This window comes from Engystomops pustulosus, chromosome 8, assembly GCF_040894005.1.
Source record: "Engystomops pustulosus chromosome 8, aEngPut4.maternal, whole genome shotgun sequence".
In the NCBI taxonomy this organism is placed as follows: Eukaryota; Metazoa; Chordata; class Amphibia; order Anura; family Leptodactylidae; genus Engystomops; species Engystomops pustulosus.
In genome coordinates this window covers 78,248,377-78,265,045 of record NC_092418.1, presented here as the reverse complement: position 1 = coordinate 78,265,045, position 16,669 = coordinate 78,248,377, and the positions used below count along the sequence as shown (strand labels likewise).

The 16,669-nt window shown below is 43.6% G+C and overlaps 1 protein-coding gene across 2 annotated transcripts in view; it reads right to left on the bottom strand.

The window, feature by feature from the left end:
• The window catches only part of SPAG16 (sperm associated antigen 16), a 666,704-nt gene that overhangs the window by 120,167 nt on the left and 529,868 nt on the right, over positions 1-16,669 (bottom strand). The window contains exon 16 of one of the 2 annotated variants that reach the window (XM_072121365.1): positions 129-184. The exons of the other annotated variant lie outside the window; for it this stretch is intronic. Coding sequence (XP_071977466.1) covers positions 144-184 — 41 coding nt within the window. The 3' untranslated portion in view covers positions 129-143. Of the gene's footprint in view, positions 1-128; positions 185-16,669 lie in introns of those variants that run through there. 2 annotated transcript variants of the gene reach the window in all.

The following is a 16,669-nucleotide window of genomic DNA, read 5'->3' as shown; positions in this document are numbered from 1 at the left end:
GTGTTAATATGGATTATGTGTATGTAATCCTATTACAGAGAAGGGTATTTTAAAAAGGATTTAACAGCAAGCAATAATATAGAGTTGTAGCCGTACGATGATTGTCTGAGCAGTGTCTTCTCCTTCAATGCACACACGCTCTATTATTGGACACGGCTGGAAACATGAACGCAGATGACCCTCTCTAAAAAAAAAAAAAAAGTTTGAGCTGAATATAGGAAATCTACTTTCTTGTTCTCTATGTGGATTCAGTTAGTGTACCTTATTCATTTTATAGCTAGAAAAGTTCCATGAACACAACATGGTGAAGTTACCAATGTCCCAGGAAAAGGATATAATTACTCATCCAAAGGTGAATTCACATATCAGTTTTCAAGAACAGGGAAGGCCGAACAGATGTAGGATGCGGATGATGCCTATTATTTAAAAGGAGAGTTGTAACAATGGGCAATAAAAGGCGTATTACAGTTGGGTCTCAGCCACAGTTCTATGAAAAGGGGGCCCAATACCTTAGCATTGCGACCCAGTGCTGACTACTAATGTACTCCAATCAGCGTCTATGTTCTATATGTACCTATATACAGAACCTATGAGGATTATAAAAAATCAATAAAGGACAAAATGTACATAATCAATAAATTTTATTTGAATAATACACGAAAAATCACATTTGTATGATCACCAAGACTTAAAAACAACCCAAAATACCAGTCCAAGGTGGACACAAAGATACATCGCTATTCAGGAATAATGGTTGCACTTTCTTGTATAGCTGTGGCCATTACTTCTATTGTATTTTGCAACCATTATTCCTGAATAGCGATATATCTTTGTGTCCACCTTGGGCTGTTGTGATTTTTCGTGTATTATTCAAATAAAATTTATTGATTATGTACATTTTGTCCTTTATTGGTTTTTGATAGTCCTCATAGGTTCTGTATATAGGTACATATATTTCATTTGTGTAGCAGGCCTTGGTTTATATGATTTTTCTGGATTATTGGTATTCAGCGTCTATGTTCTGCCCATTCTTTCCTAACGGTATGTCTGGAAGTCTTAAAGGTTAAGCCCTAAAAATAAAGGCCAACATGCTCAAGATGTCCATCAATTGGCATCCAACTGCATTCTACCGCAAATCTTGTATAACCAAGCAGGCCATCATGGCGTACAATGGTTATGTTCATTTAAAAGAACTCTTGACTAATACATAAGTATTTTAGGCTAGCAAATAGCGTATGCACGTAAGTAATGTACACTCGAGAAGGAAATTCCAGGTGAAAATGTTCATCTCTGCATACTTTAAAGTGGAAGTGGGGGAGGTAGATGTCTGCGGATGTCTTTCAGTCTCTTTAGTTGTAAGCCTGCACTGGTTCTAAGGAACCCCAGTCAGTATACATGGAAGCTCGCATGGTGCACTGTTCACTGGAGCAATGCTATCTGTTCTAGCATAAGGATTCACAGCAGGCGAGTGGCATGAGATGCAGGATTCAGAGCCATGGGGTGTTCATCTACCACAAACATCTCTGTTTGAACTAGAAAATTAGTGTCTGTTTTCTGTGTAAATGCGGCTCTGTGAAGGCATGGCATAGACAAACAACGTCTGCACACCCGACTCGGTTTCCTTCTCTAGCCGCAGGTTTAACCAATTTAAACATTTGCTCTGGGTTTGTGTCAGGAAGACACTGCTTCAGGCCATAGGGCAACTTTCTAATATTCAGTGCAAACAATAACCGGGACCCAAAACTGTTCAATTTAACTTGCCAAATGATCCTGTTTTCAAGCTGGTGTGGACTCTGAACCATGGGAAGAGATATATACTGTAGAGTCAAAATTAAGCTGCCGATTACAGCAAGTCCCAGCACTACAGGATATTCTTTGATTATACAGAATGTCTTCTTTATCCACTTGATGAAACCTGAACAAGTAACTTCTAACCTACTAATCACTGTCTAGTTTTATAAATGACCGATAGATTTTGCTTTGCTGTTTCCCTGCCTCATTTCTACTCAAGTTTAGAAATTTATCAAGTGAAGTCCCTTCTGCTCTGAAATTAAAGCTGTCTAGAAGATCTACAGAAAATGGTGTATTCTTGATGTTCATGTTGAAAGAGCACTTCCTGTTTATCCCAGAAGGACCGTTCCAGTCTGGTATGTAAATTCATATCTTATGGAACAATCTTCATCATTGGATCACACGTAGTCATAAACAATTTTTTACTGTGTTTTTTATGGGGTGATAGTTGGTAAATGACGACTGATTGGTAGTATCTACACTGTCTCTTGGTTATAATTGCCAGCAGAAATGTTTCCCTAGACCAGTGTGGCCAGTCCCTGTAGAACACTGAGGCACTGTGCATGGGATTGTGTTCCACATGATGAAGAGCAAACCTCGAAGTGTCTACTACTTAAAGGGGTATTCCCACAAAGACAAGATTCTTAAATGTATTCAGGATAACAAAATAACACATTCTCCAATTCACTGTTATTAACAAAAATACAGCATTTCACAGACATAGATCCAACCTGTCTCTATTACTCCTGGTGTTTACATTTTGGTTGTTCCTGAAACTCCTGACTATGATCGTGCAGATAGCCCTCATGTACTCCAAGGGGAGGAGCATGAGGCAGAGAACACTACAGACAGAAGCACTTCCTGTCCAGCAGCAGCATGCTGAGAAGACAGCAGCAGCTCTACAGACAAAAACTCTTGATCTGAGGGGAGGGGGTCACAGTAGTGTTGACTGTGTATTTAATAGGCGAGATAGCAGGGCTAAGTTTGTTATTGTGTCCTATATCCATCTCATAACTTTGATCTGTCTCACTGCTTTTTTTCTATGTGTAGAATCCTCAGAAGCTAAATGAAAGTGGGGCTAAACCCTGTACCCTGATAATCTAAGCACATTGTCAGCACACAGCATCTCATAGCACAGAGTGATCATTAGGTGTCTGCTTAGAGAGTACCCGCCCACACTACTTGATCTTACACAGACCATCACTGAGTGATAGGGCCAGAAACAACAATAAGGGGTTAAAATTATCTTTATTGTGTAAACATATCACCAGGGGATTAAAATTTAAGAAATTTTTTTTCGAGGGCAAACCCTTTTAAATCTCAGGACGAGTTGCCAACATAGAATGCAACTGCAGACTAACTATCTTTCAAGGCATTAGCGTGAGCAGCTTGGTAAGGTGACATCTGCTGACAGACACCCTTTAGGATACCTTCTAGACCAGGATGCTGTTTACAAAATTTTCTTTTTTTTTTTTGGATGTCATCTAAAGACCCCATACACATTTTCCATGAATTTACATACAAATGTGGATACCAGGCATCAATTCTCTAGAACTTTGCACCATTAATCTACCACTCTTTTGGTATTATCTATTTTTGCTTATAAAGTAGGTTTTGTAGAGAGTTCTGCTGCTCGTATTTAGTAACTTGCATTCTACTTCTATTCTACTTAAAAACCAATAAAGAAATATGGAAAAACAAAATGGAAAATACAGGAACTAGACAGCCTTCTGACAAAGCCTCATCTTTCTTTGAGGGAACACACATAAATCTGCACAAGAATCCTTATATCCAGCAACTAATAATCAGATGATTTGTAAATTACTGTTATTAACTTTTTGGCTGAGTAAGTAAGCACTCATTAACGTCATCCTGAAGCGCCTGTTTGAAACCTACTTATTTGCACTAACAGTTAATAATTAATATAGAGTAAAAAGTTGTACACAGCTGTAGTACCACCTGTACTGCATGTCTATTACAATAGACATTGCCATGTTGTCTAGTTTATACATGTTTAATTTAAAAAATAATAATGATGAAAATGTTCTAAAAAGTCCTTTGGAAGAGTTATACAACATTGGAAAAATTCAACAGGTAGTCCACCATCAATTCATAGACATTTTTAACGTGTTGCCTAACATATAAGATGTTTGTCAGGGAAAAACTACAGAGAGTAAGTCTTTTTTTAATACTTTTAGTGCTTTTTATGCTTTTTTAATGTGTTTTGCTTGTTTAAACCAACTTATTCTGCTCCTTATAAGACTGGCAGAAGTGTATGCCAAATTGTTCTACATGCCCAATTGTTCTACATCCAAAGATATGCTTTCAATATATAATCCTTACAAAAAAATCCTTAAAAGATTTAAACCTGTGGGTTTTGATGTAGGTCCACAGCTTAAAGGTTAAAGATGATACCTGGGGTCCAGCTGAAAATTTTCAGCCAAATAGTATTACTTATATGAATACAGGCGGTCCCCGACTTAAGGACACCCAACTTACAGGTGACTCCTAGTTACAGACAGACCTCTCTGTGATCATTATGAAGCTCTCTGGATGCTTTTCGTTTGTCCCAGGCTGAAGTGTTCAGCTGTAAGGTGTCTGCAATAAAACTTTATTGACAATCCTTGTTTCCATGACAGCACAGAATTGTGAAAATCCCACAGGGGCAAAAAAAATGTCTGGAGTTACAATTCAATTATGAAATATACCTGTTCCAACTTAAAAGGAACATGTCATTAGGAGCCCTGTTTCTGGCTCCCCCATGTGCCCATGGAGAATAGTATGCACAGTACCAAAGTGTTTTCATAATAAAACTGTCTTTTTCCAATAAAAAGAAAATTTGATGAAAATTTACCTCTCTCTGCAGAGCAGCGTCCCATGTCCCATGGGAGTGACCAGTAAGAAGCGGTTTCCCCCACCCTCGCCAACCATCATGCGTCAAAAAAGAAAAATCCCCATATCCCCTCTATTTGAAATAGACACATGACGGCGCAGTTTCCCCCCCACTCTCACTGGCCACTCCCATGGGACATGGGATACTGCTCTGCAGAGAGAAAGGTAAACTTTCATTTAACTTTTCTCTTTATTGGAAAAGGCCAGTTTTATTATAAAAATACTTTGGCAATGTGCACACTATTCTTTTTGAGGACATGGTGGTAGCCATACAAAGGGCTCCTCATAACAGTTTCCCTTTAAGAACAAACCAAAAAAACCTAACTTGTATGTAACCCGGGGACTGCCTGTATTTACATGGATAGGCATCAGTGGTGTAACGTGAAGTTGATGGGCCCCATAGCAAAGTCTTACCAGGCCCCTGACTATAATGTATCGTATATAATACTAGTCTCCTCATATGGGAAATTGACACCTTATGGGCCCCCTAAGCCTCTTGGTCCTGGTTGCGATCGCACCCTCTGCACCCCCTCAAGTTACGCCCTTGATAGGCATGAAACATGATGCCTCGCAAAGTGGTGTTTTACAAGAAACTGATTGCTAAAAGTAAAAAAAATATACTTCTATGTGCATAATAATAATAATAATAATAATAATATAATAATCTTTATTTATATAGCGCCATCAAATTCCGTAGCGCTTTACAAATCATAGGGGACATATACAACTATATTACATTACAAAGAACAAACAGTTATATGGAACAATAGGAGTGAGGGCCCTGCTCACAAGAGCTTATGAGGATGTGGATGAGGGGGTGACACAAGAGGTTGTATAATGGTCCAGCCATTCTTTATAAGGGAACAATATAAAATAATTGAATAAATAATTTACTAAACAACGATGTTGCTGCTTGAACCAGCCATCAGCCGCCATCTTATTTACAGGGTCCTAGGTGAAAAAGACTGCAGAGAAGCCTGGAGCGTGGTATATATCTGCTGTTTTCCAGATAACAGATGGGAGATAGGACATAGGATGGATTAGTAAAGGGAGAGTTGACATTTCAAGCAGTTATCAAGTGTGATAGGCTTGCCTAAAGAGATGGGTTTTAAGAGCACGTTTGAAGCTTTGGAGGGTGGTTATTAGTCTGAGAGTCCGGGGAAGGGCATTCCAGAGAATTGGAGCAACTCGGGAGAAGTCCTGGATACGTGCATGGGAGGTTTAAATTAAGGGAGAGATTAATCTAATGTCACTGGCAGATCGAAGAGTACGGGATGGGTTATAGACTGAGATGAGAGAAGAGAGATAGGGAGTTGCAGCATTATTCAGAGGATGAGGGTTATTATTTTAAAGTGAATACGGAAGGAGACGGACAGCCAGTGCATTGATTGGCACAAACTAGAGGCATCCATGTAGCGTTTGGCCTGAAAGACCAGCCTGGCTGCTGCATTAAGAATAGATTGAAAAGGAGAGAGTTTAGTCAGTGGAAGGCCGATTAGTAGGGAGTTACAGTAGTCTAGTCGAGAGTGAATCAGAGCAGCAATTGGCATTTTAGAGGTTTCAAATGTCAGAAACATCCGGATTCTGGAGATGTTTCTGAGATGCATATGGTAAGAGCGAGCAAGAGATTGAATATATGGTGAAAAAGAGGTCAGAGTCCAGCACAACCCCAAGACAGCGGGCCTGCTGCCTCGGTGCTATAGTGATCCCACAGACCGAGATGGAGAGGTCGGAGTTGGGTTGGTTAGTAGATGGTGGAAAGACAAGAAGTTCAGTCTTAGAAAGATTAAGTTTCAAGAAGAGAGAGGACATGATGTTAGAGACAGCACAGAGACAGTCACTAGTGTTCTGGAATGAGGTAGGGGTGATGTTACGTGCAGAAGTATATAGCTGGGTGTCATCAGCATAGACATGATACTGGAAACCAAATCTGCTGATGCTTTGTCCGATGGGGGCAGTATAGAGGGAGAAGAGAAGAGGACCGAGGACTGAGCCCTTGAGGAACCCCGACACTGAGAGGAAGATAAGAAGAGAAAGATCCAGAGAAGGAGACACTGAAAGTGCAGTCAGAGAGATAGGAAGAAGACCAAGAGAGTGCAGTGTCCTTTAGGCCAATGGAGTGAAGCATCCTAAGGAGGAGCTGGTGGTCCACGGTATCGAACGTTGCCGATAGATCCAGAAGAATAAGGAGAGAATAGTCACCTTTGGATTTTGCAGTGAGGAGATCATTGGAGACTTTAGAAAGAGCAGTTTCAGTGGAATACATAGAGCGGAAACCAGATTGTAGGGGGTCAAGGAGGGAGTTAGCTGAGAGATAGCGGGTTAGTCGAGAATAGACCAAGCGTTCCAGGAGTTTGGAGATGAAAGGGAGGTTAGAGACTGGTCAGTAGTTAGTAGCATTGGATGGGTCCAGTGAAGGTTTCTTTAGTAAAGGGGTAACAACAGCATGCTTGAAAGAAGAGGGGACGACACCAGAAGAGAGAGAGAGGTTGAAGATTTTAGTTAGGTGAGAAGTGACTGCTGGGGAGAGAGACTGTACCAGATGTGAGGGGATGGGGTCAGTGATTCAAAGGAAGAGAGTGAACAAGATAAGGTATGGGAGGGAAGGGGATTGGAGGGGTGAGTGGATTGAGCAATTATTTCCTGGCAGATACAATCAATTTTATCCTTAAAGTAGGTGGCCAGATCTTCAGCCCCAATGTCTGTGACAGGTGGCAGCACCTTTGGTGTTAGTAAGTGAAGGGTATCAAAGAGCCTTTTGGGGTTGTTAGAGAGAGAGGATATGAGATTAGTAAAATAGACCTGTTTAGCAAGGTGAAGGGCAGAGTTATAAGTTTTTAGCATACATTTGAAGTGAAGAAAGTCTGCAGATGTGCGCGATTTTCTCCACAGACGTTCAGCAATCCTGGAGCACTGCCGAAGGAAACGAGTTTGTTCAGTGTGCCAAGGTTGCCTGCATGTGTGTTGAAAATTTCGGAAAGTGAGCGCACTTCTGACAGTGTGATTATAGTGCATAATACTCTTTTTAAATAAATTAAGGTATAAATAAAATACAGCAAAATCATGAAACAGGTTTTTTTGTAGGCACTGACAGGAGGGGTAAATTGGATCCTCGGGAAGACCACCTATTCCCTTATGAACACTTATGAGGAGTAAAACATCAAAAAAAGCCCCTCTCTGCAGAAGGGATAAGTATGCTGAATCCCAAGTCATGTCACAAAACTTCTTGAAAATCGGACCTTGTCCTAATAAAGTAAGTGAAATTGGCTGAAAAATCTGGAAATGATGGGTGGTATAATAGAACTAAAGAATGATTTCAAGTGAACAAAATACCTACTGTGACAAATCAAACTTATAGTAAAATACCAAATATTCAAAGGACAAAAATGTTTAGTGGAGGAATAATGTTCTACTCCGAATTAATGTATGGACGGCTATGTGTAAGGACATAAAGCTTCTGTTATTCAGAAACATTCTACACAATGCTGGAATCTTATTATGTACAGAAAAGCCTGCACACTATGAGACGCAATTGTACACTTCTATAAACGTACAGAATTCAAGTAGTCTTTAGTCTTACGACTGATCTATATTAGGTGTAGAAGCAGAGAATAGATCTGCTAGTGATCTATCCAATATCTTTGAAGGCATTACTTGAACTTCTCAATTCCCTAGAATTGAGACTGTAGGAGACTATATTACAGAATTTAACCCTAAGGACCAAAACTAAATAATAAAGTCAGAACTAAGATCTGGAAAGATAAAAGTGAGTATTTTATTGTCTTACAGGAAGGTGCATTGCTTTAAATGATAAATGCAAGTTCACAAGAATGAAAAACCTCTACATTTTATCTCAAAGCTTATACAACCATTATATTATACATTATATTACATTATATATTATATACTATATTATACATTATACACATATATTACACATTATACTATATATTATATTATACCACTATATTCTAGCTTATACTAGAATATAAGTGCATGAAAAGCAAGATACCGTACTCTACTTTTAGGGGCCCCAATATGTTGCATTAACATATTGTTAATTTTACACATGCTCCATAGATGAAGTGAAATTGAGGCTCGCACCAAATTTGAACCTCTTTATCCTTAATTGTACCTGAGTGTTTACCTTACTTCGACTAGAATTAGACTAGAATTAGAGATGAGAGAATCATCCAAACTGATAATCGTAAGATTCAATTCAGACCTGAATCTGTTGGTTCGGAAGTTTCTTTGTCAAGATAATGGGGCACATTTAGTTAGCAGTCCCTGGCACGTTCCCCGATCCGGAATGTCTGACTAGAATGCACTGTGGCGCGATTCACTTAGATCGTGCGCCCGATTTCCTGCATGTGTCGCTTCCCCGATCAGGTTCGCCGGAGTTCACCTTCTTCTTCCCAAGTTAAATCCTGCGCTCAGTCCATCAGATTGTCCGACGCCCACCCCCTGGAGCGATTGTGCCAAAATCCTAACCTTGTTTGACAAGGCAGAATTTGCCGAAACGCTGAACATGAACTTTATTTGCCAGAAAAAAAATAAAAGTTTATATGAATAATTTGAAGTGTGTCTTGATTTTCTGATTCCATGCCTTATAGTGCCTGACCTAACTACCGCCCCCCATTGTTATTTTTTTTTTGTGTTAAATAGTGACATTTTCGGTAACAAGTCATGAGAAAGGAGAAGTTTCTTTCATCTTAAAAATTTTAACTAACTCACTAAGTTGCAATAAAAAAATCTATGATACAAGTTCAGTAACACCTCACATTTAAATGTATAGTATTTTTATATTTATATTTCAGTTTTACCATCTGATACGCTGACACCAAATACTTCCATCATTTTATGAAGCAGACATATTTTACTGGGTTCCGAAATCTTTTGTGTGATCTATGGTGGTGTTCCAAGCACAATTAATGATAAGATGTCAAAATAAATGTCACCCATGCACAGAGCGGAAATAGAAAGAAAAATGTTCCACTGCTCATGGAAAAACATAAATCTAGCAACGGAGGAGAAATATGATAAGACCGGTGCATAATACAACATGACTAGTAATACACGTCTAGGGTGCTGCGGTGATGTATTAATCGCATGCTTCCTTTTTTGTATCTCATTTTCATTAACAAAAGGTGATAGAACGACATTTACCATGTCAATTTCCGGAATAATTTGCATTTTTATATCATTTGTTGTTACATTTGCATTTCCTGGTAAATGTTTAGGTAATATATACTTTAGGTGACATGGCCAATCATCTTTCAGAAAAAAATATCATATTAATTAAATATAAAAATAAATGTATATAGATTCAATGTGATCAATTTGCAGTTGTTTTAGTTTTGCACATGCAGGGAGCTCCAGATTAATGAAGACCATGCGCCGGGCTTCATTAATCTGCGTCTCTGCACATTAGAGCACACAACCTGCAGTTTGCCTCATTAATAGTAAATCTGGACCACTGTGTGTAGTGTGACCCTGCAGTCACAGCATACTATACACCCTTTAAACTCTTTGGAGGTCCAAACTACATATAGCCTTTGTTTGTAGTCTGTAACCATGGAGACAAAGTAAACAAACAATTTAAATAGTTGTTTAATCAAGACTAGAGATGAGCGAACATACTCGTCCGAGCTTGATGCTCGTTCGAGCATTAGCGTACTCGAAACTGCTCGTTGCTCGGACGAATACTTCGCCCGCTCGAGAAAATGGCAGCTCCCGCCGTTTTGCTTTTTGGCGGCCAGAAACAGAGCCAATCACAAGCCAGGAGACTCTGCACTCCACCCAGCATGACGTGGTACCCTTACACGTCGATAGCAGTGGTTGGCTGGCCAGATCAGGTGACCCTGGGATAGACTAGCCGCTGCCCGCGCTGCTCGGATCATTCTGTGTCTGGATGCCGCTAGGTTACTGTTAGGCAGGAGTGATTCAACAAGAACCCAACAGCCCTTCTTAGGGCTACAATAACGTTATACTTTTTTTTTTTTGTTTGCTTGTGGCTGGGCTTGCTGGCACTAGTAGTGCAGCTAGTACCATATTGTGAGGAATTTGGAGTGAGACTTGCGACCGCTGTGTTTAGCGCTTAGTGACGCACATATCCATCGCAAAGACCGAAGTGGGAAAATTTATTAGGGGTTGGATTTCAATTAGGCACAGTCTGACAGTTTCTTTTTATTTTACGTTTATTTTTTCATAACTCAGCGTCATCTCATCAGTGTGCTTTCATACTTGGCTAGAAAATAGCCAAAGGAGAATCCAAACGGCTTACTTACGCCTACAATAGCGTTATATATATTTTATTTCTGGTTGATCTGCTGGTGGCTGCCCTTGCTGCAGTGCATATACTAGCCAATTGTGAGGAATTTGGAGTGAGACTTGCGACCGCTGTGTTTAGCGCTTAGTGACGCACATATTCATCGCAAAGACCAAAGACGTTTATTTTTTCATTCAACTCAGCGTCATCTCATCAGTGTGCTTTCATACTTGGCTAGAAAATAGCCATAGCAATAGGATAGCATTGTTTGTTTTTAAAAACTAAAAAACACAAAAAAAAACTAAAAAACACAAAAAAAAACTAAAAAAAGTTAAAAACAAAATTAAAGTTATATAACTTTCATTTTCAAAATGTTTAACCCGAGGGCTAGGGGTAGAGGACGAGGGCGGGGACGTGGGCGTCCATCTACTGCAGGGGTCAGAGGCCGTGGTCCTGGGTGGGGTGAGACACCACCTGCTGATGAGGGAGCAGGGGAACGCCGCAGAGCTACACTCCCTAGGTTCATCATGTCTGAAGTTACTGGGACTCGTGGTAGAGCACTGTTGAGGCCAGAACAGTGCGAACAGGTGATGTCGTGGATTGCCGACAATGCTTCGAGCAATTTGTCCACCAGTCAGTCTTCCACGCAGTCCACCCATGTCACCGAAATCGGCACTCCTCCAGCTCCTGCACCTCAGCCTCCTCCCCCCCAGTCTGCCCCCTCCCAGGAAAATTTGGCATTTGAACCGGCATACTCTGAGGAACTGTTTTCTGGACCCTTCCCACAGTCACAAACCACTTGTCCGGTTGCTGCTGAGCAATTTTCCGATGCCCAGGTTTTCCACCAGTCGCAGTCTGTGGGTGATGATGACCTTCTTGACGTTGTGGAAGAAGTGTGTAAAGAGGTGTCCGACGATGAGGAGACACGGTTGTCAGACAGTGGTGAAGTTGTTGTCAGGGCAGGAAGTCCGAGGGGGGAGCAGACTGAGGGATCGGAGGATGATGAGGTGACAGACCCAAGCTGGGTTGAGAGGCCGGGTGAACACAGTGCTTCTGAGACGGAGGCGAGTCCTATAGCAGAACAGGTTGGAAGAGGCAGTGGTGGGGCCAGACGGAGAGGCAGGGCCAGAGCAGGTGCATCAGCGCCAAATGTGTCACGTAGTGAAGCTCCCGTGGCGAGGGCTCCCGCGGCGAGGGTTAGATTTTCAGAAGTCTGGAGGTTCTTTAAGGAAACACCGGATGACCGACGGACTGTGGTGTGCAACCTTTGCCAAACCAGGATCAGCAGGGGTTCCACCACTACTAGCTTAACTACCACCAGTATGCGCAGGCATATGAATGCTAAACACCCGAATCAGTGGCACCAAGCCCGTTCACCTCCGGCCGTGCACACCACTGCTCCTTCCCCTGTGTCAGCTGATAGTCAGCCCCCTGCCCAGGACCATGGCACAAAAACCCCATCGTCGCCTCCACGATCCTCCACAGCATCCACCAGCGTTCAGCTCTCCATACCCCAGACGCTGGAGCGGAAAAGAAAATATAGTGCAACCCACCCGCACGCCCAAGCCCTTAATGTCCACATCTCCAGATTGCTTAGCCTGGAGATGCTGCCCTATAGGCTAGTAGAGACCGAGGCCTTTCGCAACCTCATGGCGGCGGCCGCCCCTCGGTATTCGGTCCCCAGCCGCCACTACTTTTCCCGATGTGCCGTCCCAGCCCTGCACCAGCACGTGTCAGACAACATCATCCGTGCCCTGACCAACGCCGTTTCTGACAAGGTCCACCTGACCACGGACACGTGGACGAGTGCTGCCGGGCAGGGCCACTATATATCGCTGACGGCACATTGGGTTAACTTGGTGGAGGCTGGGACCGAGTCTGACCCTGGGGCTGGTCATATACTGCCGACGCCGAGGATTGCGGGGCCTACCTCGGTCCAGGTCTCAAAGGCCTACTATGCCTCCTCCTCCTCCCACCCCTCCTCCACCTCCTCCTCCGAACTACCATCCATGGGCATGGCGCCATCAGTCGCTAGCTCTAGGCACAGCAGCAGTGCCGTCGCTAAGCGACAGCAGGTGGTGCTCAAACTGCTGAGCCTAGGCGATAAAAGGCACACCGCCCAAGAACTATTACAGGGCATCACGGCGCAGACTGATCTGTGGCTGGCACCGCTGAACCTGAAGCCAGGCATGGTTGTGTGTGACAACGGCCGTAACCTGGTGGCGGCTCTGCAACTCAGCAGACTGACACATGTGCCATGCCTGGCCCATGTGTTAAATCTGATAGTTCAGCGTTTCCTCAAGACATACCCCAATCTGTCAGATTTGCTCACGAAGGTGCGCCGCATCTGTGCGCATTTCAGGAAGTCCAGCACAGATGCTGCCACTCTCAGGGCAGCGCAGCGCCGCCTCCAACTGCCCGCTCACCGACTGTTGTGCGACGTGCCCACGAGGTGGAATTCAACATTAACCATGTTATCCAGAGTTTACCAGCAGCGCAGAGCGATTGTAGACTGCCAGATGTCAACTTCCACCAGAACTGGTAGTCAGGTCAGTCAGCTTCCTCAAGTCTACAATGAGGAGTGGACGTGGATGTCTGATATCTGTCAGGTGCTGAGTAACTTTGAGGAGTCAACACAGATGGTCAGTGGCGATGCCGCCATCATCAGCCTCACCATCCCGCTGCTTGGCCTGTTGAAAAACTCTCTGATCAGCATGAAGTCGGAAGCTTTGCGCTCGTCACAAGAGACGGGGGAAGAAGATTCCCTTGTTGATAGCCAAAGCACCCTCAGGTCTGTTTCTCAGCGCATATCGGAGGAGGTGGAGGAGGATGAGGAGGAAGAGGAGGAGAATGTTGGCGAGACACAAGAGGGGAGCATTGCTCAGACCTTCACTGTTCAGCGTGTATGGGCAGAAGAAGAGGAGTTGGAGGAGTTGGAGGAGGAGGAAATGGGCAGTCAGGCCAGTGAGGGGAGTGAATTCTTGCGCGTTGGGACTCTGGCGCATATGGCAGATTTCATGCTAGACTGCCTATCCCGTGACCCTCGCGTTCAAAGAATTTATGCCAGCACCGATTACTGGGTATTCACTCTCCTGGACCCACGGTACAAGCAAAATCTTTCCACTCTCATCCCTGGAGAGGAAAGGAGTGTGAGAATGCATGAATACCAGCAGGCCCTGGTGCACAAGCTGAAACAGTATTTCCCTTCTGACAGTGCTAGCGGCAGAGTGCGTAGTTCTGCGGGACAAGTAGCGAGGGAGAGTAGGCGAGCAGGCAGCTTGTCCAGCACTGGCAAGGGTACGCTTTACAAGGCTTTTGCCAGCTTTATGTCACCCCAGCAAGACACTGTCACCTGTCCCCAGTCTCGGCAGAGTAGGGCTGATCTTTACAGAAAGATGGTGAGGGAGTACGTAGCTGACCATACCATCGTCCTAAATGATCACACAGCTCCCTACAACTACTGGGTTTCAAAGCTGGACATGTGGCACGAACTGGCGCTGTATGCCTTGGAGGTTCTTGCCTGCCCTGCCGCTAGCGTCTTGTCTGAGCGGGTTTTCAGTGCAGCTGGTGGCATCATCACCGATAAGCGTACACGCCTGTCGACTGACAGCGCTGACAGGCTGACGCTTATTAAGATGAATAAAGCCTGGATTTCTCATAATTTCCAATCTCCACCAGGTGAAGGAAGCTCTACCTGAATAATTTATGCACTCCTCCTCCTCCTCATTTTCCTCCTTCTCCTCCTCTTTGTACACTAAAGCAGAGGAAACTGGCTATTTTTTGACAGGGCCCACTGGCTCTAGCTATAGTACTTTATGCATTTAATTTTTCTGGAGGGCCACCTACCCGGTCCTCTGTTTTAAACAATTTTTGGGAGTGCCACATACAGGCACTCAATCTATTCAATTTTTCTGGAGGGCCACCTACCTGCTCCTCTGGTTTGAAAAGTTTTTTGGACTGCCACATACAGGCACTCAATCTATTTCATTTTTCTGGAGGGCCACCTACCTGCTCCTCTGGTTTGAAAACTTTTTTGGACTGCCACATACAGGCACTATCCAAATTAAATTGTCTCCATAGCAGCCTCCACACGTTGTCTCCATTGCTACCTCCAAAAGTCGTCCATATAGCTGCCACCATACATCGTCCCCTTATCAAACGAGGTGTGTCAGGCAGAAATTTGGGTTGTTTTCATGGATTCCACATCAAAGTTGTTAACTTTGTCGCCACCCTGCTGTGTTATCCACAAAATATACTGGCAAACTTTTATGATTAACCGATATTATTTCAGCGCTTCTTGCGCATCTGTTTACATTCCCCTCACCCGCCATATCCCAAACTTATAAGAACGCTACTACACTTAACTTGGTGGAGGCTGGGACCGAGTCTGACCCTGGGGCTGGTCATATACTGCCGACGCCGAGGATTGCGGGGCCTACCTCGGTCCAGGTCTCAAAGGCCTACTATACCTCCTCCTCCTCCCACCCCTCCTCCACCTCCGAATTACCATCCGTGGGCATGGCGCCATCAGTCGCTAGCTCTAGGCACAGCAGCAGTGCCGTCGCTAAGCGACAGCAGGCGGTGCTCAAACTGCTGAGCCTAGGCGATAAAAGGCACACCGCCCAAGAGCTATTACAGGGCATTCCACATCAAAGTTGTTAACTTTGTCGCCACCCTGCTGTGTTATCCACAAAATATACTGGCAAACTTTTATGATTAACCGATATTATTTCAGCGCTTCTTGCGCATCTGTTTACATTCCCCTCACCCGCCATATCCCAAACTTATAAGAACGCTACTACACTTGATCTTATACAAAAGGTTCTTAGAAGTGCTGTTTGGGGAGTAGCCTAGAGACAGGGGCTTGGATTGGCGAAAGCTCGCCTGGCAGCGGAGCGCCAGCTCCATGCCAAGATCCAACTAACATAGTTTTAACTGCAGCACCTTTAATCTACTATTAGTTCACTGCCTCCATACATGGTCCCCTTATCAAACGAGCTGTGTCAGGCAGAATTTTGGGTTGTTTTCATGGCTTCCATGTTAACTTTGTCGCCACCCTGCTGTGTAATCCACAAAATATACTGGCAAACTTTTATCATGTACCGATATTATTTGAGCGCTTCTTGCTCACCTCCTTTGGTTCCTCTCTGCCACCCATTGGTTTGAAGCCTGAGTCCATTTAGGGTATGTCACCATGACACTCTCTAGCCTGCTGCCGCTGCCTCTGCATGCCGTCCCCTATAGTGTCAGGGTCAATTATTGGATGTTTTAGATGCTATCTAGCTTCATTCTGTCACTCTGTCATGGCCATGCTGTTGCCCATAATTTTGGCATAATGGTGCGATTAAGCAGCCTCAGAGGCATCCATGCATGCTGCCCCTGCTGTTTCCTGTCCATTTCCGTGGTGTTTCCATCCTTTTCTGAGGTTCCCAGGTGTTTGGCCAAGCTTCCCTGTGCAGAGCCTTGGTCCCCTTGAAAAATGCTCGAGTCTCCCATTGACTTCAATGGGGCTCGTTATTCGAGACGAGCACTCGAGCATCGGGAAAAGTTCGTCTCCAATAACGAGTACCCGAGCATTTTAGTGCCCGCTCATCTCTAATCAAGACCTCTTGTGAAGAGTTCTTGTTCAACAGTTTTAATTTACTGTATTTTACCATATAAGAAGGCTAGTGATCCAGAAGGAAAAAAAAACATCTTTCTTCACATATTAATTTGTTT